At 36.5% G+C, this 26,141-nt stretch overlaps 1 protein-coding gene across 1 annotated transcript in view; it reads left to right on the top strand.

The window, feature by feature from the left end:
• The window catches only part of LOC124799226, a 94,638-nt gene that overhangs the window by 34,864 nt on the left and 33,633 nt on the right, over window positions 1-26,141 (top strand). Inside the window, exons 5-9 of the mRNA XM_047262765.1 lie at window positions 4,068-4,312; window positions 4,990-5,095; window positions 9,950-10,116; window positions 16,042-16,222; window positions 19,001-19,333. Of these exons, the coding sequence (XP_047118721.1) occupies window positions 4,068-4,312; window positions 4,990-5,095; window positions 9,950-10,116; window positions 16,042-16,222; window positions 19,001-19,333 (1,032 nt within the window). The remainder of the gene's footprint in view (window positions 1-4,067; window positions 4,313-4,989; window positions 5,096-9,949; window positions 10,117-16,041; window positions 16,223-19,000; window positions 19,334-26,141) is intronic.

Genomic DNA, 26,141 nt, shown 5'->3' with positions numbered 1-26,141 from the left:
CAGGAACTCGTCTAACTTTTCTTGTCCATGTGGCCAAATGATGAAGGTATCGTCGACGTAGCGATAAAAACAGCTCAGCTTTGCAGGAGCCATGTGCAAGGTGATGTCTTCATTGAAACTCTGTGAGCAAGACTGTTACTCACAACCTTCTCTGCTAGTCATTGGAATGAACCAAATAGGACCTGGGAGCACAGGCAACAGGAACTGTTTGTTCTAGCATGTGCCACAATCTATAGTGGTTGCCAAAATAGCCTCTTCAAAATGTTGAATGAGGCCCCAAGGTATACGCACTGAGTGCACCTGATGTTCCTTCTCAGCCCTAGATACCATTTCCATAAGGGACACCATATTTCACTGTATGTTCAAACCACTGATGATAATAGACTTCTTCCATTTGCATTTATCGCCTTTTGACGCAGGACACAGCAGATTTCCCAACCGGCCAAGTTAGTATCATTGGCTGAGTTTTAGTTTCAGTAGAAGGTAGCACCTCAGACTTGTCAGTAAAGGGGTTGGATGTAACATCTTGAGCTCCCTGGTCCCTGTCTCCCCTGTACATCCTTAATGCACCATTGACATGGCATTCACAGTCAAGTGGACAAGTATTGATGGATCCTTTATTTCCTGCAGAAGAGTACCTTTGATATCACTGGTACATAACACTCAGAGCCTTCATAACACATCAATTGGTGACAGCTTGTAATTGCTTGACAGTGGTTAGAGCAATTTCCAGCTGCTTACAAATAGTAACCAACTCATCCCCTGCCAAAGAACACCAGACACAGAGGGTTGCATTATGCTTGATGTAGTATTTCACTGAACAGTAAACAAAAAACTTATGCCTGATACAATATGTTACAGTACAGTAAACAAATAGCTTTAAACTAAACTTGCTGATTCTCTTTTAATCTAAGTGTCTCATATGCTACAATTACATCACCAATAGCCTTTTAGAACTAAAGGGATTTACAGCCAAAATTGGATATCTGTTATGACAACAGAAAACTTGGTAATAGTTTTACTGTTTCTCTGAAATGTCTTTCAGGTTGTAGTCACTAACAAATTTCACAACAGTGTTAATTTATGATAATGCAAACAATATGTCCTTTTGTTTACAGAGAAAACTAATATGACATGATTTTACTTATTTACTGTAACTGCAAATCACAAACGCTGATTTACTATGAAACAGATCATGCAAAATGCTTGTATCTTATGAAAATCTTTGCAAACATCTGAAAATTCTGAAAAATATACCTTTTTTTGCTCTGTAAACCTCTTAACTGGGATTGTGTGTATATTCTTCACTGAAATTGCTTATTTCATTGTGCCCTGCAGACCACTTGACCTTTGATAACATAGATATAGCCACATAGATATAGCCACGGGGGATGGAAAACTGGTTAGTAATTGGTAAAATGATGCTGCAGTTGGTAAATTAGAACACAGTATAGAAATTGAATAAATATGAAGGAAACGATTTTATTATGATCTATTCCTACCAGGAATGATACTATCATCCACCAAGTTTTGCTTGTAGATTACTACAGTTAATATTCTCCAGTCTATTTAATGAATCTAATGTGAAAATAATGATTTTATGTAGAAAGAAATAATCACCCTAACAACACATATTTATTTAGTTAGCACCTCATTATTCTTTCAGCTGTGTTGTGTGCTGATTGTGATATTGGGCAGGTCCATTGTTTGGATTAGATTTGAGATATACTACATAAAAGCATCATCCATCAAACATAAATCTTAGCTCATTCTGCTTAAAACCACATGTGTAAATGTGAAATGTACGTAAAGGCATATTTTCAAAAGTTACCCATAAAAAATAATTACTAAAATGAGTATGTAGCAGCTGGAGACAGTTCACTGCCAGTAACTTAAACAGTGTCAGTATGCTCACATAAAATGTCTACTTAACAGTGTCAACAGTAATACAAAAAGGATAGATGGATACTCACCATATACAGGAGACATTGAGTCACAGACAAACACAACAGAAAGACTGCTACGTATTTTAGTTTTTGGCCAAAAAGGCTTCTTCTGAAGTAGAACACACACACATCCACATGAGTACAACCAACATACACATAATGACACTCAGTTTGGTGTGTGTGTGTGTGTGTGTGTGTTCTACTTTAGAAGAAGGCCTTTTGGTCAAAAGCTAAAATGTATAGTAGCCTTTTTGCTGTGCCTGTCTGTAACTCAGTGTCTCCTTTTTGTGGCTCCTTTATAAAGTGAGTAACAATCTATACTTTTCATAATATTGTTGTTATTTCATCCTGGGCTTTCCATTGTTTTTTTTAGTTTTACTTAATAATGTAGAAAGAGACATTATTTATGAAGAAAACTTGCTGAGCAGACTTAATGATTTATTAACTACTTTTTTCACAAGAGCTTGAAAGAGGGACATGACTAACCTAAAATTTAGGTTGCAATTACTTGAAAGGGACCAGACTGATGTTAGCAAAATTATTTTGTGATAAACTTTCTGCTGACTACTTATACTGTATGTCAATTATTAACATTTAAAATAATTACAGTAATGGAAAATTCAGCATGATATGATGAAATGTAAATATTTATATGGGGATGTATCATTATTCAGCAAACAGAGAATTCAGTGAGCAGCAGACAGGCACGTTTACAAGGATTATCTTTTGAATGATATAATTCTTCAGATAACTGACAACTCTCTCTTCAGTATTTCCATGCTATAGCCTGAGTAAGGCCACAGTGGCAGGAAATTGTGTGTGTGTGTGTGTGTGTGTGTGTGTGTGTGTGTGTGTGTGTGTGTGTGTGAGTGATGAGAGAGAGAGAGAGAGAGAGAGAGAGAGGAGGGGGGGGGGGGGGGGGGGGGGAGCAGCAGAGGGGGAAGAATAGTGGGCTGTAAGTGTGTTAGATCTCTCTGAGAGATTCAACTCACAACTATCTATTAGATAGGAAACACTTCCAAATATTCTAAAAAATTGTATTTATTTGATCACAGACCACCTTTTGGTTTCTTAGCCCATCATCACACAGAATGTGATGTTGGCCTAAGAGGCAGAAAGCTGGTCCATGGTGAAATAAATATAATTTTGCAGAATTTTGTTCATGTTATAATTACATTGTTGTATGTGGTAATCTGCTGTTTCCTGTATTCTTTGATAAGTTAACAACATCCCAGATATTGCTTCCTGTTGCAGTTCCTTTACATTTTTCTCTAATTCCGTTGTGGGCCTCTACGCTCATCCTTTTGCCTGTTTGTTTGTGTTTCCATCCCGAAGGACTCACTAATCTTTCATTGCCATCTACTTTCATTAGACCAACAGTTGTGTTCCAACTTCATTAATAATCGTTCATCTTCTGCCAGTGGACTGTTTCAGTCTACTTTCTGTTGGTGTCATTTATTTTTTCACTGCATGCCTAACCTGACGTCTTTTTCCTTCTTTCCCTGTATTTTGTACACAAACCTCTATTTTAACAGTGTAAGACAGGGGCTCATTTACGTACAGCAAAAATATAAGTGCTTCCAAAGTTGAACCCTGTGGAATATCAGTTGAAATTTGTCTCAGTCAAACGATACATGATGAAAGCTGTGTGTACTATCTGACATAATCATTTGCTTTCTGTTAACTGAATAGGAAGTAAACCACTTACTCATTGTACCTTGAAGGCCATGAACCTTAAGTTTATCTAAAAGACTGTTGTGATTTGCAGTGTCAAATGCCTTAAACAGATCAAAAAATTCCCAGTAGGTATTACCATAGCATGGAAACTAATCCTTGGATCTGAAGACTACTCAAATCCTTATACGTACAGTGCCTGCTATGTGTTATAGCAATTGGTAAGGAAGTTTAAAAATATCCTCGATAGCCAGCAGTTTAATTTACATATAGTTACATTTATCAACAAGTACATTTTGTCAACATGACACTTGTGCGAGACAATTATTTATATTATGATATTATATTAGTTCATTATCATAATACTGAAATTTACCTGCAGTGCTCCAAATTAAAAATTTAACATTCAAAAAACAACATTTCATATATTTTATTATTATTTCACAGAACATGACTGAAGTGTCCAACTTGGTGAGGCTCCTTGTGGAATCACGTGCATCTGGTGCCAGAGGTGTCCTACTGCTCCTCTCTCCAAATGACCTGCAATTATTAATGCAAAGTGTTGGACAAGCCCTGGGACATGGAACACTTAGACGAGAAGACCTTTTTTGGCTTGTTGTTAATGTTGATGGAGAAGCACAACACATTCTAGAACAATACAGAAATTTTCTTAGTGGAGTCCTGACATTTGGGTAGAGTCCTTTCCATATTCTTTAAATTATTTTATTTAGTAAATTTTATACACTACTATAGTATTATCTAATAAGCATATGAAGGAATATGTACTATGACCTTTTTCTTCTACCTACTTGTTAATTTAATGACATCAGTAATGGAGCCCTTTAAATTTAATGCAACTACGTGCCTGCTAAACATGAGAAGGCATGAATCATTTCATTTTTTCTGATAGTATCTGGTAAAAAAAGAAAGAATGTTTTGCACTACAATTCCTGTCACAACAAAATTTGCTGTATTTGAGATGAGATTATCAGCCAACATTATGTGCACAGATTCTTTCCACATGTAACTCATATGTATGATAATAATGGTTTATTTGGATAATATAAAGAGTACTTGACATACATGTAGTAGACAGGAGTGTTGTTCCCACATTAACATATCATCCTTAATGGATCTAAGGAGAGTCAAAGTCTTGCCAGTATGTTGTCATAAGCATGTTAAATAACACCTCAGTGTTCTAATAGAAAACATCAACCTATACACATGGAATAATGAATATTTCACTGTGCTATTGCCATTTTGTGTGATGACTCATGTTGGACTCTCCTTTTCTATTTCCCAAAATTGAATGGGATTCATGTGCTAAAGTGTTACCCACTTCTATTCTGATTTTTCTTCTTCTTTTCAGTCCACAGAAGAGACCAGTAAGAGAATTTCTGCAACATTTGTGGCAACTGCAACTAGGAAGCAGAAGATCTGAAAAGAATCCATGGCTCCATAAATATTATCAGAAGGTAATTTTTGGTAGCCTGCACTAGCAGCTATTACTGAAAGTCATACATGGGGTTATTAAAATAATGGAAATGCCTGTGTGTAAGAGCACAGCATTTTTGTGAGCTAGAAACAATGATAATTGAGTTTCTCAAAAGTTTGTTCTTTTCTGCAGTGGAGGAGGGCAATGGAGTGAAATCTACACAACTTGAATGGCATTTTTTTATTATTATTATGCAGATCATTTTCACAAGAACCCACTACAATTTAAACATACCATAGATTTACAAATAAGATATATTTTCTTTCCAAAAATGTAGCCACACCATGACTAAATGATTTTTTTTTTATCTTAACCTACAACAAACTTTGATAAATATATCCCAACCACGTACTGGTACATACTCATAAATTAATCTAAGGAGTAGAAGGAGTGTCAAGTAGCAATTATTTATATTTATTTTTAAAACTTTTTTTATCTTTTAGCACTTTTACTTTACAAGGTAAGTGATTAAATAAATTTTTAGGCACATTCTTTGTTCCTTTCTGTCCAAGAGTAAGGTTAACTTGTTGTTGTTATAGTCTTCAGATCAGAGACTGGTTTGATGCAGCTCTTGCTATTCTGTGCTGTGCAAACCTCTTCATCCTCGAATATCGATAACTGCTACAAACTACATCCATTTGAACCTACATACTATATTCATCCCTTCATCTTCCTCTTCTGTTTTTACTCCCCACACTTCCCTCCTCTTCCAAACTGACTATCCCTTCATACCTCAGGATGTGTCCAGTCAACAGTCCCTTCATTTAGTCAATCTGTACCATCAATTTCCTTATTTCCTAATTCGATTCAGTACCTCCACATTAGTTACTTAATATACCCATCTAATCTTTAGCATTCTTCTATAGCACCACATTTCAAAAGATTCTATTCACTTTGTATGTGAACTGCTTATCAGCCTCATTTCACTTGTGTAGAAGGCTACACTCCAGACAAATATCTTCATAAAAAACTTCCTGGCATTTAAATATTAAAAGCTAACAAATTCCCCCTTTTCAGTCATGTTTTTTGTCCTATTGTCTGGCTGCATTTTATGCTCTCTCTACTTCAGCTCTTATCAGTTATTCTGCTGCCTAGATAGCAAAACTCATCTACTAATTTTAGTGTTTCATTTCTTAATCTAATTCTTTCACCACCTGGTTTAATTTGACTACATTCCATAACCCTCGTTTCACTTTTATTGATCTCACATATCGAAACCCAGTGTTCCTAACGGACTTATCACTGATGTCAGCCAGGTGGAAGTGGGCATGACCTTACAGCAAAAAATACACAGATCTTTGGAACTCCTGTAATTTTGTCTAGGCAGCTTAGAGACGTGCGCACTAGATGCAGTGCTGTAGGTATGGAGCTGTTTGCTATGTACCAAGCTGTCAAACATTTCCATCACATTTTGGAGACCACCGATCATTTGCTTCTATTTTAAAGTGAACAGCTGAACTTGTTTTTTTTTTTATTTATTTATTTATTTTTTTTTTTCAATGTCAATGCTTCCATGCTGAATTTATGGCCTAGTTTACTACAGATGTGCACTACATTGAGGGCCACTACAACACTGTGGCAGACTGCCTTTCCAGGAATATAATCAGTGTAGTCATGGTGAACTGGCCTAAAATTTCAGGGGACCAGCTGGTGGATGCATTTATACATCAGTTTCTCCGTGATGGCGCATCTTCATTATTTCAGTTGACCCATCTGCCGGTGGATGGATCTGGAAGTGATATGTGGTGTAACTGCAGTGGCAGCTGTCTAAGGCCTTTAATCCTATAGAAATATTGCCATGAGTCTTTAATGCCATTCACGACTTGTCTCACCCTGGCATCAGAACCACAGCAAAACTTGTGTCAAATAAGTTGGTCTGGCTTGATGTTAATAAAGACAGCTGCATGTGAGCACATTTCTGTGTTTGTGCCAGAAAAACAAAATTTCACAGAATGTGCACACAACTATTCAGGATTTTCCTCTCCCTGACAACATGTTTTACACACATCTATTTGGATCTCATTGGCCCGTTACGCTGTATGATGGTCACAGTTACCTACTTACTATCGTTGATTGTTATACCAGATGGCCAGAGGCTGTACCACCTGCAGATATCATGGCTGAATCCATTGCGAAGGCGTTTGTGGCCACCTATTTTTCTTCTCATAGAATTTCTCTTACAATCCCCAAGGACCACAGCCATCAGTTTCAGGGTTGTCTGTTCAGGGGTCTACTTAACCTTTGCGAAATTCAAGCCAATAATGGCATGGTGTAGTGCATGCACTGCTCTGTGAAATCTATTTCCATGTGCCACAAAGAAGGTCATTTAATTCATTGACAAGGGCTTTCCTAAGCATACGGATGACCATAAAGTATGATTTGTATTGATTGCCAGTGCAGTTGGTATTCAGTGAACAGCTGCTTGTGCCTAGAAACTTTATCACACCAACACTGCCTATAGCTCAGCTGTCCTGCGATCAAGCAGGTTCTCTACAAAACTTGAGTTGCTCATACAAGAACTTCAGCCACATAACCCACAGCACCAACAACAGTGTCAGCCTTTCAGTTTCAAATATTTGAAAATCACAATGTATGTTTGGCAGTATGAAGACACTGTATGTCAGCCTCTTACTCCTCCAAATTCCACCCCTTTGCAGTAATATCAAGATGAATTAATACCATCATCATCCACAAAGATGGCACATATGAAATTGTGTCCATTGAGGGACTTAAACCTCCTTTTCTTGACATTTTGGCAAACTAGTGTGAGAGCAGTTCTCTGGCATTGGCATCAACACAACAACAACTTGCAGCAGCCACACCTCCCTCTGCTCTATACCTCGCATCACCCATGAAGGGACAGTCATACTTACCTAATCCCCACCCTCTCCCCCTGCCCCTCGTACTTCTCCTGTGATAATTTGTGCAGGCAGACTGATCACATGCCTATCATGTGGACTGACAGCAGTGGGGAAATGTCACACAACTAACCAAGATTTCTGCTAGTATTTTTGCACTGTCTACCCTTCACTCATTCTAAAATAGCCCTGCCATGTCCCCACTCCAGCCGTGTGCCACAGGCACGTGTTGGTCACCTCCCTCAAAAATCCAAGTGGATTTTTCTGGAAACTTTTTTACAGAAGGGAAAAAGCTGCCATATTCCTCCCTCAGGTAAGACTGACCCAAGAATAACTTTTTAACTATACATCCAATTTTAACTGTAAATGCCAGTAGGGAGTAAATGGACTGGCATTATAAATGAAAGAATCCCAAGGTTTCTGAAGGTAATAGCCAAGGATTGTATGGACATGTTTGGTGGGCTCTTGTCTTTTACAACTTACATGATCCTTAACAAGGATTACAAATTCCTTGATGATTGTGCCACAATTCACACCACTTCAAGCATAGCCTTATGAACTTATTGATGAATTTCAGAAACTCCTCTGATGTGCACACTAATGAAACTTGAACATTTTCCATTATCTGTGTCCAGTTTTAGAATGGATAATCTGGCAAAAATTTCTTCACTTGTCACTGCTGATGAAACTGAATATTGCACTACATTATGAATGGTAAAACATATGTATTTGAGTTGCACACATCCATTCTGTGAGATACAGTAGCTGCAGTGCTAGTATAATGTAGTTGACGAGAACAATTTAGCTGTGTTTGTGGATGCTTTCTGTACTAGTTTTTTTCGAGAAAAAGGCATTGTCTCAAAGATTAACAATATTTTCAGTCTTGTTTGTACGCATTGACAATTCATCCCTAGCCTGGAGATTGAATTGTTAACTTTACTGCATCCATGATTTACATTCCACAAAGTACTTTCCAGTACCGTATTTAAATAAACCCTTTACAGTGCGTTTAATTCAGATGTTAACCATTGTTTCTCATCACTTTTGTTTGAATTTATCCTCACCTATCTTGACTGATAACTACATTTAGGGGGCTATTCAAGAATTTCTTGTGTGAGATATCTGCCTGGTCAACTTCTTCCAAGAACTCTTCCTATATATCTTCTCTAAATTGTTTGACTAGAGTTATTGTTTATTATTATGTTCAAAATTTATGCCATTTATAATGGATTTAAGGTATAGTTTATTTTTATCTACAAACAATTTTTTTGGCAATTTTGCTTGAATAGTTGAGAATGTTACTGTTGAGATTAAGTTAAGGTGAATGAAAGCAACTTATGCACACTTAATAGGTCCTGGCTTACATGAAATAAACATACAGTTACTTATCCATCTGTTAAACAAAATATTTTGATACCCTCTACAATTGCCTTATAATCCTCGATATGTTTCTTATTGATGGACTGCACATACTTAGGAAAGCTAGGTTGTGTGTTTACAGTTCATTTTTCTACAGACTACATATATGTTATGATGACCATCAATAAAAGTGAAACAAGGGTAATGGAATGTAGTGAAATTAAACCAGGTGGTGAAAGAATTAGATTATGAAATGAGACACTAAAATTATTAGATGAGTTTTGCTATTTAGGCAGCAGAATAACTAATAAGGGCTGAAGTAGTTTTTGTATCTGTTTTTTCTTTGTATAGTGACTTGAACTTTCTCTATGCTTGGATATTAGGTATTGTTTCATTCTGCATTGAACTTGTGATCTATTTTTTAACTACAAAAATACTAACTAAAATTTAATTGTTTTTGTATTATTCAAATTGTATCAGTAATAAAATCATTTTAAGTGATAGGTGTCTTCCTAGCAATAATAAATATGTCAAAAGTTACTTATTATTTACTAATAGCATTCACTATGAAGTAAAAATGTATTTAATAAATCCAGTAATGAAAATATATTTTTTAGGTATCTCACTGTAATGATGCAAAATGTAAACATTTGGTTGAAGTAGGCAGCTACACTGACTTCAATGTGATACAAGCTGTGTATGCAATTGGGAAAGCATTTCAAAATATGGCAAATGACATGTGTTTTGTCATGTTTAATTCTACATGCATGGAAAATATAGAGAGGTAATATAAAAAAACTACTTTAATTCATTCTTAGTAGTAGTTCCATTATTTTCTAAATGTGTCTTGCAGGAAGTAATCTTCAGTATGAAACAGCAGTCTGTAGTGATAAAAAGTTGCTTACCAGATGGAGACAAAAAAGCTGCACAAATACTAACTTTCAAAATGAGAGATTCCCTCTTCCAGAAAGAAGGGGAAACAGCTGAAGGAAAGGAAACAGTCCAGTGACATATTAATTGTTCACTTTTAAGAAGACTCTCAGTGTTGTTGCTGATGAGAGTAGCTGCTTTGATAGAAGTTAAAAGACAATATGTGACTTCAGACCAATATTCACTTGTTTCTGGCCACTACAAATGTTAGCTTTCAATACTGTGTGTTAGTACATTGACACTGTTGTAGCCATATTGTTTCACATATCAACATTAGCCTGTGATTATGATCAAGTATAGATACCTGAAACTAATAACATAGCTTGCTACTTACTGTAAAGAAGACACGTCAAGTTGCAAGCAGGCACAATTAAAAGACACTCACATATAGCTTTTGGCCACAGTGAGTGAGAGACTACCAACAGATGCAGCATTAGGAGGTTGTGGGATGGGAAGGTGGGGGAACAAGGAACAAAAAAGAAAAAAAAGGAGAGGAATGGGGAAAGAAGGGAGGATGCTTTGGCATAGGACTGTAAATTGTGGGAGATGAGAATGGGTAGGAGATTAATTGTTTCTTTTTCTCCCACTTCCCTGTTCCACAACCTCCTTATGCTGTGCCTGTTGGCTGCACATTCCACCACACAGCTTCCTTCTCTCTCCCTACCCATACACACTATCTCTTCCCTGTCCCCTCCAGATTGCTACTTGCATCTCACATGATGTTGCATTCTGGCACAAGGTGCTGGAGTCGACAGTCGTGTGTGCGAGGTGTGCTTGCTTGTGTGTGTGTGTGTGTGTGTGTGTGTGTGTGTGTGTGTGTGTGTGTGTGTGTGTGTGTGGGTGGTTGGGTGGGTTGGGGGGGGGGGGGGGAGGGGGGAGGAGGCGGGGAGCGGAAGTTGTGCGACTGTCCTTTCTATTGACAAAGGCTGTGGCTGATAGCTGTATGTGAGTGTCTTTTAATGATGACTGTCTGCAACTTGACATGTCTTCTTTAAGGTAAGTAGCATTCTACCTTTTCCTACATTGTTGATATTCCTACCTGGAGTTTCCACTGTTTGACTAATAACATAGCTTCATTTACGAGTATGTAGAACTACTGGGTACAGTGTCATCTGCTGGCTATAGCTGACTAGGTTGGCTGCACTGAGAAATTTGTCAGTAGTGCAGGATGCCATTTTACTTCTATTGAAATAGCTGCTCCTGTCACCCACTGCACCAAGAGTCTTCTTAGGGTGAGCAATTATTGGTCTTCGTCACCCCTTGTCTTCACATGTGCATTCTTCTCAACCTCAGATCTGACCTGCTTTTGGTTACAACCTCCACCAAACTACTCTTCTTCCCTGTGTACAGAAAGAATTAACACTTCTGGAAGCTAGAGTGATTTTTTCTGGTTTTATATATTTATATCGCAGTACATAGAATTTTGTCTCCTTATGGAAAGCACTGGCCAGACATTCTACTGGTGGACAAAAAATGAAACTGGCCCAGAAAATATTCGTAAGATTCACATGGTGTTGACTTATGTTAATGAACAAGAGAACTGCCCGTCACAAAAAAGTGATGGAAACTAAGATTTTGTTGCCCAGTTGCCTGCTGTCACATGTCTGTGAATTCACATCTCATGCATACTCTATGCTGGATACTTTGCTGTGTCATTACATCTGAGTGAACGAGAGGAGCAGATGTGTTTAGTGACCAGTTGAATGCAACACAAAATGATGCTCACTTAGTGACAAAATGGGCTCTGTAGTGAATAAAAACTGTAACTACCCAAAAAGAGTTTGATTACCTGAAAACATTGCTGGAGTTAAGAAAGTGCCGGGAACAAAGTCCAACAAAGTCTCAATGCTGTTTGTCTGTTCAACTAGGTATTAAAATATCATCATGTCAAAATAATGTCAAAAATGACCTGCATCTGTCCTCTTACAAATTCATTGTTGTGCATGAGCCTCTGGATGAACATTTGTATGTCCTGCCAGCAGTTTCTGAGTGTAGTGGAGTCAGGATTTTCAAATCATCAGTTTTTCATTTCTTCAGATGAGGTCTGGTCCAGACTGTAAGGATACGTGAACTCACGGAATGTGTACCATTATGCATTGAATTCGTCGAATATGTACCATTATGCATCAATAATTTGAAGACCACTCCATAATTTCAAGACTGGAGTTTGGTGCACAACGTTTGGTATTCACATCATAACACAATTCTTTCACCAAGCTATTAATGCTAACTGGTATGTCCAGAAACTATTTATTCCATACATGGATCAGCCCAAGGAAGATGAATGGCTGTAAGGATATTTTCAGCAAGACAGAGCAACAAAACACACTGCCTTGACAGCCTGGTCATGTGTGCATGAGGTGTGGTGTTCATTGAGGTGAGGACAGGCAAGAGAGCCAGTGAAGTCTCCTGGCCATCTTGATCACTTGATTTTTCTACCTGTAATTTTTACCTGTGGGGCAAATTGAAGGGTCATAACCTCCACAAAATGGATGAACTACAGCAGAACATTGAAAATGATATTGGTGCTGTCCCTAAGACATAGCTGCTACACATGTCTCACAGTCTGATTAATTGAATACAGTGAAGATTCAATATTAATGGTAGTCATCTCCGGCATCTTCTGTGATGTTCAGTTACAAGGATCAATCTTGCCTCAGTCTTATACTAAAAACTTTTCAGACCAGTTTTACTTTGCCCATCCTGAATCACCTTGTAAATTTACAGTTTTCTCTCAAGTTAATTTTCCTTTTCATACAGTGCTGCAGTCATAAAATCCCCCAAGGCCTAACATTAAGTAAAAGGCAGTAAGACAAACTGAAAAGATAAAAGAACAAAAAATGCTAGCAAAATTGCCTGATGCTAGTATATCATATTGATTTCTTTCACATTGTGTTACAGTGTTTCCTGTAGACCAACTGTCTGAAGCAACTTTGCCACTTAATTGTTAAATCTTTTTCCAAACCTTTCCTCTATTACACTGTATGAAAGATGATCTGCTTTTGTAAGTAAGCATTTGCATCATATTCACTTGGTGCCTATGTTGATGCTCATCTTGCATTCACTGTTGATACTTTTTCTTTTTGAGCAATATTTCTGAAACCAACTACAAGGAGGATTTTATATTTACTTTTGGTGTTTAATTTTAAATACCTTGTTATTTGTTGATTTGTGGTAAAATGCCAAACTAATGCAGAGATCTTGGATCAATCTCTCATCAATCCTATAATTTTTATCTGATACTTCTCGCTTCTTTCACCCCTGCCAATGTTTGTTAGCATAAAAAATGCTGAGTTGCACCATGGTTCAGAATCCATGTTAAACTGTCAGTCCCACTATTGCTGACTGGATACATCAGTTCAAAGGTCATCCTACCACCTCTAATAAGATCACGTCTAGTAAAGCACTGTGGTGTTCAAACCAACCTTCCAGTCATGATAGCACTACAGAATTGACATGGAAACCAGAAGTAGCACGTTTTTCTAAGGATAAGCACATATCTGACCAGTAGCAAAATTCCACTAAAAGATAAAACAATGAGAACCAATCATGAGTTCGTGACTATCCTAAAAGCAAATTCACTGTAGTTGTCTACGAAAGAACAGTTACAAACCTGGATAATGACTAATCTTCCTGCACTCTGTCTACGTCTATAGCTGTGATATGTGTACTGCTTTGAAATGCGTGGCTATGATACTTCTCATTGTACCACACATGAAGGTTTTTTCCTGTTCCATTTATGTATCGAGTGCAGCAAGTGTGATTGATTAAATACCTATGTGCACAATTATTTATTCTAAATTTGTCTTTGTGGTCTCTACAGGAGTGACACACAAAAGGATTGCTGTATTTTCCTTCTTTCTTTCTCTGTCATTGTTCTAAGTCTTTATAAGTCATGCCCTGTCCTCCTACAGTCAAAAGACTATCCTTTTCAACAGTGTCTTTTGAATGCAAGTAATTTGTCTTTCTGGAATGTCATGGTAACCACATATAATGCGCAAAGTAGCTGCAGAAATTTAGAATGTTGGGTTGATTATCATGTGGTTCCTTTTATTTTTCATGAAGAATTTTTGTAGAAGACATACTAAGTTTAAAAGTTATTCTGAAAACAGAAATGTTTAGTAAAACTGTAATAGAAGTTGTTTTTCACAATTGCTAACACTGTCTTTTTCCTTATTGTCTGCATAATCTACCACAGTTTATCAGACGTCATCTGCTGCACTGTCATATCCTGAAAATACATTCAAATCATCATGTTAATTCAAAATCCTATGAAATACTAAATCTTCACCATGATTCAAATCCTGGTTACAAAATGAGAAATATCTGCTAATATTCATTAACTGATTCTTGTTCATGATGTGAATGTTATGAATAAACATAAAATTGTCACAAATGATTACAGGATAGCAGTGACATTAGTGGTGAAACAAAGATTGGAGGGTGATCAGTAGCAACATACAAAAGTATCCAGGGAACTGTTGAAGTTACCCAACCCACCAGGTCATAAACCATCAGAAGACTTATGAATCAACATAATATATATGCTTTGTGAGCTGTTCTTTATAAAATGCTTGTTGACAGAAGGGATACTGAAAACTTTCCACATTCTATGTGGTAAAAATGGTGACTGAAGGCTACAGTTGAAAGGGACTTGTCATAGTAAATGTCAGTGTATCCAAATACAGTCCATCTATCATATCAAATAACTTCCTGTCATCTCCAAAATTGAAGAAAAATGTAGGTGGTGGGCTTTTGCAGACAATGATGTAGTTCAATAGGCAATGATAAAATTGTAGAGAGAGCAGGTACAACACTTCTGTGGCACGGGGATATGGCACAGAAAATGTAATGACTTCAGTAGTGATTATGTGCAAGAACACCTGATTGTATGTTCTACATATACCCCAAGTTAATAAGCATATTGGGCATAAGATGACCATATATCTACAAGTTTCTTCAGGTGTCCTGTATCAAGCTCAAGCCACTTATTTATGATTAGATCTCTTGTAGTTACCAAACTGCACAAATGTTCGTTGCTACATTTGACTCATTGTTTCAAAGTCCATGGCATGTCCAAAATCTGTCCTTTTTCCTAGACCTCTCCAGTCCTTTTCCTTTACCCCTCTCCTTCCCTTTCAATCTTTCTGCTTGAAGAAGGAACCACCAACTCCAAAAGCTTAATTATAACCTTCTTTTATGTGTGTGTTCTGCCACTGCTTGATGAGTACACTTTTTCTCTATCTAACAGTTTAAAAATGTTTTATGTCCTTGACATCTTCACTTTTTGGAAAATTAAATAATGAAAAGTCCATGAGGGAATAACAATGATATTAGTCTGCAGATAGGACACAACGGCCAATAATAATGGCCATGCAGGTGTTAGTTGTGCTTGTGTGAATGTGGATATGTTCTCTTTTTCCAAAGAAGGCCTTCTGGGTGAAGTTTAAATGCTTAGAGTCTTTTCAAGGTGCTTGTATACAACTCAGGCCTCTTCTTCTTTTCGGAAAATAATTTATGTCAGAATGTTTATCATATTATGTCTCACAAAGGACACAGGTTTTCAAACTTTAAATTGTGGTGTTGTGCATAATGTACTAGAAGGTACATGGATGCTTTTGCATTGTTAAAAAACAGAGTTAAATTCGTTGATCAGCTAAAAACAGGTGAAAAATGTGTAATATCCAAGTCTAATATATATAAGGAAATACTTGTTTTCATTGATAACTATGGATCAAGACAGGTATTCTCATTAAAATTTTACGTCAATGTATTTCAGGTCACCATTGACTTTAAACCAATATCTCAGATCAACAACTTCTGAAAGAGCAGATGGTATTCATAGCAGCTTGTTTCAGTTCAATGAAAATGGAGGAGGAAATGTTCCTATTGAAATATTTAATCTTAAAAGAAGTATCCATGAATGGAGTCATACATCTGCTGATGTTCACTATGAAAGGGTTAGTAAACATTTAGTTTCAACTGGTGCACATGTAGTAACTTTTTAAATTGCATTTCTTTATTTTTGTGCAATCCTGGATACTTTTATTTGATCATAAATTTGTAGAATTAATTACAAAGTGATACCAACACTGTCTACAAAATAAATTAATAGAGATGAAAAAGCCTTATTCTACAATATAGTATGTTTATTGGTCATCTCTTCCCTACAAAAGAAAGAACTATATGCCAGATAAAGTAATGGTAATGTGCACCTCCCCTCTCCCTCCCCCCTCCCCCCTGGTCCTCACACACACACACACACACACTCACACAAGCACAACTTGCACACACATCTGTACTCTCAGAGAGCTGAAACTACACTGTGAACGGCAGCACCAGTGCAAGATGGGAGTGGCGACTGGGTGGGGGTAAGGAGGAGGCTGGGGCAGGGAGGAGGAGGGATAGTACGATGGGAGTGACGGACAGTGAAATGTTGCAGTTTAGACGGAGGGTTGAAGAGAAAGTGTGTAGGGGGGAGGGGGCAAATAGCAACTTTCCTTCTCTCATATTGTTACAGTATCAGAAATGCTTTTGCAAACTTTTCAAGCAGATTTGGCACACAGGAAGAATTAAAAATGTCCATAAAAATATGACCTCAGTTTTAAGGTAGTAATGAAATGTCATTACACAAATTTCTCAAGACAGATACTGATAACAAATGTTCAAAATGACCTCCACTTGATTCCAACCATGCATTCACACCCCGTCACACAGAATTTGTAAGTGGATTTAAATCATAATGATACAGTAAAGGAATGTGTGTGCTGGAATTATAGGTATTATACGGTAAATTCATTCATCTTCATTTTGCTGAGGCTCTATGTCCTCTATTTTGGATGGCATACATTAGTTACAACAGTTATGCACACCTATAAATGGCATTCATCAGAATATACAGAGCTTATGCTACTGAAAACTAATTCCAATTACAAAGACACTTCACGTTCACTGAAATAGCTACTCACATATAAAATTACCATAAACACTGCTGCTCTACCATGCAGGACATAAAAACAAAACACTAGAATAGTTTCAGGTCTGTTAACAATAAGTCACTTGATATTCTCAGAGACGCTGAATAATGTAACTCCACAGTCATGACCAGAAGGTCACCTGCAATGATCTATTAACAACACTGAGATTGTATACAGCTAGATAATCAACAGCGTCCAACTTACATATTACATGACATTTGCTTTGTTCATTACATTAACTTCAATTAAGGCTGTAAATATTGTCACCATCAAAATGTAGATTAACTCCACCAATAAGAGCACTGCCTACATGACTATGTATTCAGACTTTGTTGACATAAAATGAACAAACAGAAAGCTGTTTATGCAACTGAGGTGAAACTGAAATTTGACACAGGCCTCACCTCATCCAACAACTAACATGTTGTCTTTCACATTATAGTCTGTAGCTCCTACTAATAATATTTAGACTAGGCCCTACTGTGAAGCCACAAAAGCCATTTTACTAATATTTTCCCTTTTTATAATGTGGTGTTCTAATCACTTCATGCTAAATCTTAGAAAACATAATTTTTTGATGGTCAGTTTTTTCTTTCCCAGGCATCAAGGCCTGGGACAGGTCCACCTACTTGTTGCTAAGAGGTGTCTCTCCCACAAACTGCATCTAACATTTAGTTCTTGTCAGATACCTTCAGACATTATGCTGCAAACCCCTTCCATGATATCTTGCTGTTCTTTGCCACTCATCCTACCCACTGCATAATGCTGATGCTTTCAGCCATCATGTACAATAGCAGTTTGATTCCAGCTCATAATCAAAATTGAAATATGTCATAATCCATAACGCAGTACACAATGTGTTTAGCACCAGTTGATCTGAAATAAAAGATCATACATCTACATGTTAAGTTCCAACCTTCTTTCTTATCTTAATCAACTATTGTGATTCCATAATGTCAGAACTTGGAAATGAGTAAAGCCAGTGAGATTACATATCACTACCACATCTCAGTGACAAGCTCATTGATTTGTACTGTGACAAATGGACAGGTAGGGGAGGACCAGTTACTAGCCATCATACTAACTCAACCTTAGTACTTTGAATTACTAGTGATCTTGTCATTTAAAAAAATTGGCTTGCACAGAAAAAAAACTCTATTGCAGAGACACTTCACCAATGTGTCGTGGAAGTTTGTGAAAACATTCAGCATCCAGCAGTCTTTGAATAGATGAGGCAGACCATGACCTGATAAGGGTATGCACGTGTTGAAACAAGCAGAGAAACGTGTTATGAGTCTCTGTCTTACGAAATTTGTAAATCATTTTTCACTGCTAATTTAAACATGAAAGATTTTCAGGCATTTCTTCTTATAATATTGTTTTAGAGGGTTTTATGTATAAAAACTGTCCATAACTTTCAGAAATACAACTTCTTCCTCAGGGAGGAATGAGAGTTTGGGAATGTTAGAGAGAAGGGCAGATCACTCAGACTCAGAGGTAGCCCATATATTGTGGGACAAATGGGAAGAAAGCTGAAGGGATAGACATCAGAGAGAGTATGAATAACTTTTTTTTTTTTCACTTTTGAATGAACAGTATTTATCAACACTACTGGAATTTCCTGCCATTCTGTCTCTTTGTAATTTTATAGGTTTCACAAGTAAATTTTCCTTTTGAAAAAAAAGAGAAATTTCTGTGTTCATACATGAATTTAGCATTAAATGGTGTGTTAAGAGTAAATTGTTCTTGTTATTTGTCCAGGTAGCATTATTCTCGAACAGTTCACTTAACCTGTTGGATGACGTATACACATACAGAGATATGGGAAGCGAGGTTGTAGTTTCGTCACTGACATCACAGTGTGCAACAAGAACTAGCTGTTCACAATGCAGAGGTCATCATCGCAAACTGGAAACAGCAGAATGGGTGAGAACGATAGCACTGAGGCAACAGGAAAAGATAAAAAACACAAAATTTTATGTTGCTGCAGCATTTGATATACATGAAGCATCAATAAACCCCATGGAATGTGGATCAGAATTACATGAGAAAGGCATTGAACAGTTAGAGGCCTTCTTATGGGCCATTGAACAAGTAAGTGCATAAATGATTTGTAGCACAATATTAATAAACTATAGTTTGTGATTTTTTACTCATAACAGCAAGTATTTTCTAAAGAAATTTTTTTAAATGAATACTTTTAAAACATTATTTAATCCAAAGCACTGTAAGGTCTCCTTGGAAGACATAGATAATGATACATTTTTGTGTTGTGTAAACCAACATTTATAATACAGACCTATACATAGTTTGCAGCTGAAAATTTATGAAATTTTTGTTCTGTAGCAGCTACACAAGGCTATAAGCATGAAAAATTTAGAACTTCATATTATCATCATGCGGAAGTACTTATCTTTAAATGAATTTTAAAAATGACAGATTGGAAGTGGTGTATCTCTGTATAAAAGATGTTCTCTTTGATATTTCATAAAGGCTGAAAATACTGGAGTTAAGTTTTACACAAATGATCATGTGCTAGGTACTGAGTAGTTTATTATTCATAAAAAATTTACATATTGAGACAACTTTAGTTTTTAGGGTTGTGTATCTCAGTTGTCAAAAATGGAATCCTTATACAATCATTTTGTTGTCAATCTGTCTGTCTGTCTGTATGTCAAGACACCTTTTCTTAGGAATGGGTAGAGGTATCAAGTTGAAATGTGAGTCAAACACTGAGGTCTACACTCCCTTGGCACAGTAAAAGCATTAAGCTTATATGTCAGTGCAATCAAAAGATATGGCCATTATTTCACATATTTTGATATATGCAAATTCACTCATCAAAACCTATAGATGAACTGTCTATATACATAATTAAGTTTGTATGGATCTCTCAGTGTGAGAGTCCTACACACACTTATTGAGTTTTGGAGATACAGTATTTTCTCCAGTTGCATTCAGAAGCTCTCAAGAACTGGAATAAAATTATTAAATGCTTGTTAATGTTTCCAGTAAAATTCATCACAAGAATAGCTGTTGACTTTATGAAACATCACAGTAGAAGCTGCTGATGCAGAATCTTTAGTGTTACTATTATGTAGACATTTCTTAACCCTATAACTGCTACAAATGTATATATTTATGCATTGACATCATGCCTCCAATGCTACTGATGTATATATGTGACAGGGGCTAAGCATGCCAGGAGTGCTAATGTCAGATATATAAGTTTTGAGTTTTCAAACAATGGAAACTCCAGGATGGAGTATCAACAATACTAAAGAAAGGGTAGATTGCTACTCACCATAAAGATGACCTGTTGAGTTGCAGATGGGCTCAATGAAAAGACCGTTACACATTTTGCTTCAAGCACGCCTCAAGCACACGACTGTTACCACCAACAGCTCTGACCAAAATACACACACACATTAATACAAGCAACAACAATCCATGCACACATGACCGCTACCAGTGGCAGCTCTGACCAGTCAGAGCTGCTAGTAATAGCGGTCATTTTTGTGTGAGGTGTGTTTGCTTGTGTAAATGTGTGTTTTCTTTGCTGATGAAGTGCTTGGCCAAAAGCTATAATTTGTAACCGTCTGTTCATTGAGCCTGTCTGCAACTCAATAGGTCATCCATACTGTGAGTAGCAGTCTGTCTTTTTCCTAGTAGTATAATTTTGAGGTTATCTTAATAAACACTTGCAACGAGGTAATACACCATCACTTGTAGAGAACCCAGAAATCTGCAGCATTAATAATGGTTCCTCGATGTGACTTTGATGGCAGAAGCAGCAGTTTGTTGGACTTGTGCCTTGCTTCGTATTGTCACATATTTGAAAATGTGTAAGCATGTGCTTTGTGACAAGTAAATAGAATGTATTTTCATGGATGGTGGTAATGGAAGTGAGTTTCTTTTTTTTTTTTCTTTTTTTTCCATCTGAAATCTCAGAGGTACAGGAAGCAGATGAAACCAGGTGTTCACGATTTTGACACAGTATATTCTGGTGTGACTATTGCGCTTCTGAAAACCTAGTGCACTACAAGTTTTTCAGACATTGTGCAGAATTAGGCTCAATTATTGTAGACGAGACTGATAGTTACTAAACTGTACGATTCAGCAAGATGGCACTGGTTAATGTTATTAATGAAAACTGTCACAGCAAAAATGCAATTAAAAGTGATAATAAGATGATAAAAAGGAGTTCAGTGCACAATGTGTCGATGCTGGTTCCATGAGAAATGCTTGAAAGTGAGTGTAGAATTTGCAACGAACGACTTTACTTGGACATGCCACACCTGTGTCATGGAAATACATGAATGAGAAATCACAAACGCCATCAGGGACAAAGACAAAATAATAAAAGTGCTTCAGAGTAATACTGATGCTTTAAACAACAGGTATATTGCTCTCAGTGAAAAATAAAGTGACTTAGAAAAGACTATGTGGAAAAGAATCTCATCTGAATGACTTCTACACTTCAAGTACGGATACATGGCACAGAGCAAAAAACATCATCTGTGCAAGTATTGTGCAGGAGAAAATCAAAAGGGTAAGCAAATTAACTGTGACCAATTTTGAAGAATGTTACGACTTACCGTATGAAAAAAAAACTGTTCAGCACTCAATTGCTAATGAATACAAGACGTCTTACGTGAAAGTGCAGCATGTCCACAGAAAGACGAGGTGAAATTATTTAGGGACAGCCATACATGAAACATCTCGAATATAATGTCAATGCAGGCTGGGAACAGTATAAGTATTTACAGTGAAGTAAAACCACAGCCAAATTTTGAGACAGTTACTGCTGGTATAAACAATGAATGCTCCAAACTCACAAAAAAAGGACTGTGTAGTGCTGATTGGAGGTGTAAATGACGTAAACAAAAACAATACCAATAGATTCATCAAGAAAGTGATCTCAGTAATACAATACTTATCCTTCACCAATGTTATTGTAGCCACTCTACCACTCGGGTATGACCTGCCTGATTGGTCATGTGTCAATACAGAAATTAGGCAAACTAATGATAAACTGAGATATTTTTGTGCTAAATTTACAAACGTAAGATAATTAGATATTAGTGACTATGAAAGGAACAGTTTCAATGGACATGGACCTGATTCGGCATGGCAAGAGGGAACAGAGGGAACTTACCACAAATATAAACCAACCTACAGAAGAAATATTTTGCAAAAAAAAAAAAAAAAAAAAAAAAAAGGTCAACATTTGCTGCATTAGGAGCAAGCTGTTCGAGTTGGAACATTTTTGTAAAATAAAAAAAAATTAATGTACTGTGTGTCTCAGAACATTGGCTTACAGAATATCAAATATATTTGCTCATACCTAATGAGTACATTCTGGCAGCCATAATGTGTAGAAATGAGAGAAAAAATGGAGAGGCCGCAATATTTATCAGACAATGTATACAATTCTCTAAAATAGATGTAAGTTCATCTTCCACAGAATTAAATAGTGAATTTACTTGTATAAGACTAATAGATCAAAATATTGTAATAGTTAGCTTGTATAGATCTCCAAACAATGATGTTAACTCATTTTTCGAGAAATTTGAACAGATGATGAGAAAAATCATAAAACTCAAAACAAATGTAGCAATATGTGGTGTTTTGAACATTTACTTGCTAGACACAGAGGAATTCAACACAAAAATATTCATAAACCTACTCATATCACTAAATATATATTATACTAACAATAGCCTGACACATGGAAATGCCTGTTTGGACAATATTATAGTTAATTTTTCAAGAGACCTATATAGTGTAAGTAGTGCAGATGAATGTTTTGCTGATAATGATCCTCTACTCCTAACATACCAGGATACACAGTCTGATAAGAATTATAAGGCTGCAAATAAGAAGGCAAGCATGACATGAGGTCAGAAAGAGGAATATCTTAAGTTATTCACAGATTCCCTCAGAAAGGTAAACTGGGACTTTGCTTATAAATATGACACAGATCAATCAACTGTTGAAACTCTATTTAATAATTTCCTTAAGACATATACTGACTTATGGTACTTTTGCTCACCAATGAAAAGAAACAGTACTAAACCAAATAGAAAAGGTAAAAAGTTTAAATGGTACACTGATGACCTTGCTAGTTTCTGGGAAAAGATACTTTCACTGTACAAAACATATAAAAATGGCAAATTGCGACAGAACAAAATGATACTTATTATAAAGACTACCTGAAATGTAAAAAACATTATAAAGCCAACCTTAAACTTGCCAAACAAGCTGCCTCTCAAAATTACTTAGGATGAGCCCCAAACAAAAGCAAGACTGCTTGAGACATTATAAAACAAGAACATACTTCTACCCAAACACAAGATGTTCTACATGAACCATAAGAGCCCAATAAATATTTTACTACTACAGTAAAGGAATTGAAATAAAAAATTAAATAGTCAGACGTACCAGTTACCTAAAGGGTATGAATTTCATGGGATCCTGTCACACCCACAGATATAACAGAAAATCTTCAAACTTGAAAAGCACAGACTACTATTGGCTATCTAACTACACAATAAAAAGAACAATACACCTCATTTGCAATTCACTTGTTTTTATTATGAATGAATGCCTAGAAGCCGGCCGCTGTGGCCGAGTGCTTCTAGACACTTCAATCTGGAACCGCGCAACCGCTACAGTCGCAGGTTCGAATCCTGCCTCGGGCATGGATGTGTTTGATGTCCTTATATTAGTTAGGTTTAAGTAGTTCTAAGTTCTAGGGGACTGATGACCTCAGATGTTAAGTCCCATAGTACTCAGAGCCATTTTGAAATGCCTAGAAATTGGAGTTTTCCCTGATCAGCTCAAAATTTCCAAAGTTATACCTGTACACAAAAAGGGAAGAAAACACCTCCCTGAAAACTATAGACCAGTGTCTATTGTTCCAATCTTTTCCAAAATATTTGAAGCAATTTTCCGCAAACAGCTAATCAACTATTTTGAAAAGTATGACCTTCTCTGTAATAGACAGCACAGTTTTCAACAAGGGAAAACCACCACCTCTGCAGTCCTTGAAATAGTTAGTCAGACATCAACTGCATTTGAAAATAAACAGTCTCACTTGAACCTTTGATCTGAGAAAGGCATTTTTATGTATTATGGTATAAATAATACAGTGACAGAAATAATCAATTCTTATCTAAATAACAGGAGGCAATTTGTGTCAGTTCAAAATAGACACTCTTCTATGAATAGTCACATCTAGTGTACCTCAGGGCTCTGCCCTTGGTCCTTTCTTCTTCAGTGTTGCAATTAATGATTTGCCATCATATGCTGGGTCTGAGTGGATGGTACAACCTTAATCAGCACAGATCGAGATTTATAAAAGCTACACCAGAAATCACAGGACACTCTGACCTTAACACGAAACTGGTTCTTGCCTAGCAAACTTTTATGCAATCCAGAGAAAACCCAGCATCTGCACTTGGGACTGACTAAAGATGCAGAACCAAAATCTGTAAAACTGCTTGGAATACACATTGATTCCAAACTTATCTGGCAACCCCATTCAACCAGGTCTGCAAAAAGTTATTAAGTGTGTCCTATCTCATCTGGAAATTGTCTGATATAGTAAGTAACAAATATCTCAGAACAGCTTACTTTGGACTTTTTCAGTCTCATGTGTCTTATGACCTGTTACTATGTGGCCACTCCTGTCATGTTACTGATGTACTACTGATGCAGAAAAAGGTGCTACGAATAATGTGCAAGGTTGGTCCAAGGGAACTCTGCCATCCCTTATTCATCAAAATGAAAATAATGACAGTGATAAATCTTTATATTTATGCATCACTAATATATGCTAAAAAGAACAGAACAAAATTTAACACGAGAAAGAACATACACTTTCATGATACCAGAAACAAAGAGCGTATTGACATTCCTAGACATAGGCTGACAAAAACAGGCAACTCTTACAAAGTGAACTGTTTGAAATTATATAACAAATTACCACATACTGCATTCAATACACCTTTCAATAATTTTAAAAGTAAACTGCACAGATGGTTAACAGACAATCCATACTACAGTCTTACAGAATTCTTGGATACTTGTAATATAGAAATTGAGTTTGAAGTCTATGATTGAAATACTGTACAACTGATTAATGTACCATAAATAATTTGTACTTGTAATGTAAACACTAACTAATATAGTAACTTCCTATGTGTCTTGACATGATTATAAAGCCTATTTCACTACATGTGATCAACGGCAAATAAAGAATCGGAATCAGAATCAGTACTCTTCATGGAAAGAAGCTGTTCGAAGGTCTACAAAAGAAATGTGTATAGCAGAAAAGTACTGTTTCTTGGCAGTAACTCTTCTCATGGCAAGAACTAAAAAACTGAAATATTCTGAGTAGTGGTCAAATGATACTCTCTTCAAAACTTCAATTATTGGTGAAATAATATCTCATGACAGATATTTATTGATACTACAAATGCTGCATTTTTGCAGTAACAACATTCATGTTCACAATGGAAGGGTGAGCAAACTAATACCAGATGTTTCGTAACTGAAAGGGAAGTTCAGAACACCAATCACTCCATTTCAGAAAAGATGTATTGACAAAAGTCACCTTTTGTTCAAGGGTACCCTTGGATTTCAAATGTATATATATCAACTTTTTGAAATGGGATTCTGTGTGATGTTATCTAGTTTTAGGAACTTCAAGAATAAAGAATATTCAAAGTATGCTTACTATTTAACATCCCTATCCATTGGGCAAATCACTATCAACAGTATCACACACCCTCACTCCATGAGATGTTGCAGAGAGGTTTGGAATTTAATCTATGAGAATATGGACTGACTTCACAAAATTTGGTTACCAGCAACCATAATGTGTGAATGTAGTATG

This window comes from Schistocerca piceifrons, chromosome 5 (assembly GCF_021461385.2).
Source record: "Schistocerca piceifrons isolate TAMUIC-IGC-003096 chromosome 5, iqSchPice1.1, whole genome shotgun sequence".
In the NCBI taxonomy this organism is placed as follows: domain Eukaryota; kingdom Metazoa; phylum Arthropoda; class Insecta; order Orthoptera; family Acrididae; genus Schistocerca; species Schistocerca piceifrons.
This window is presented reverse-complemented; position numbering and strand designations above follow the sequence as displayed.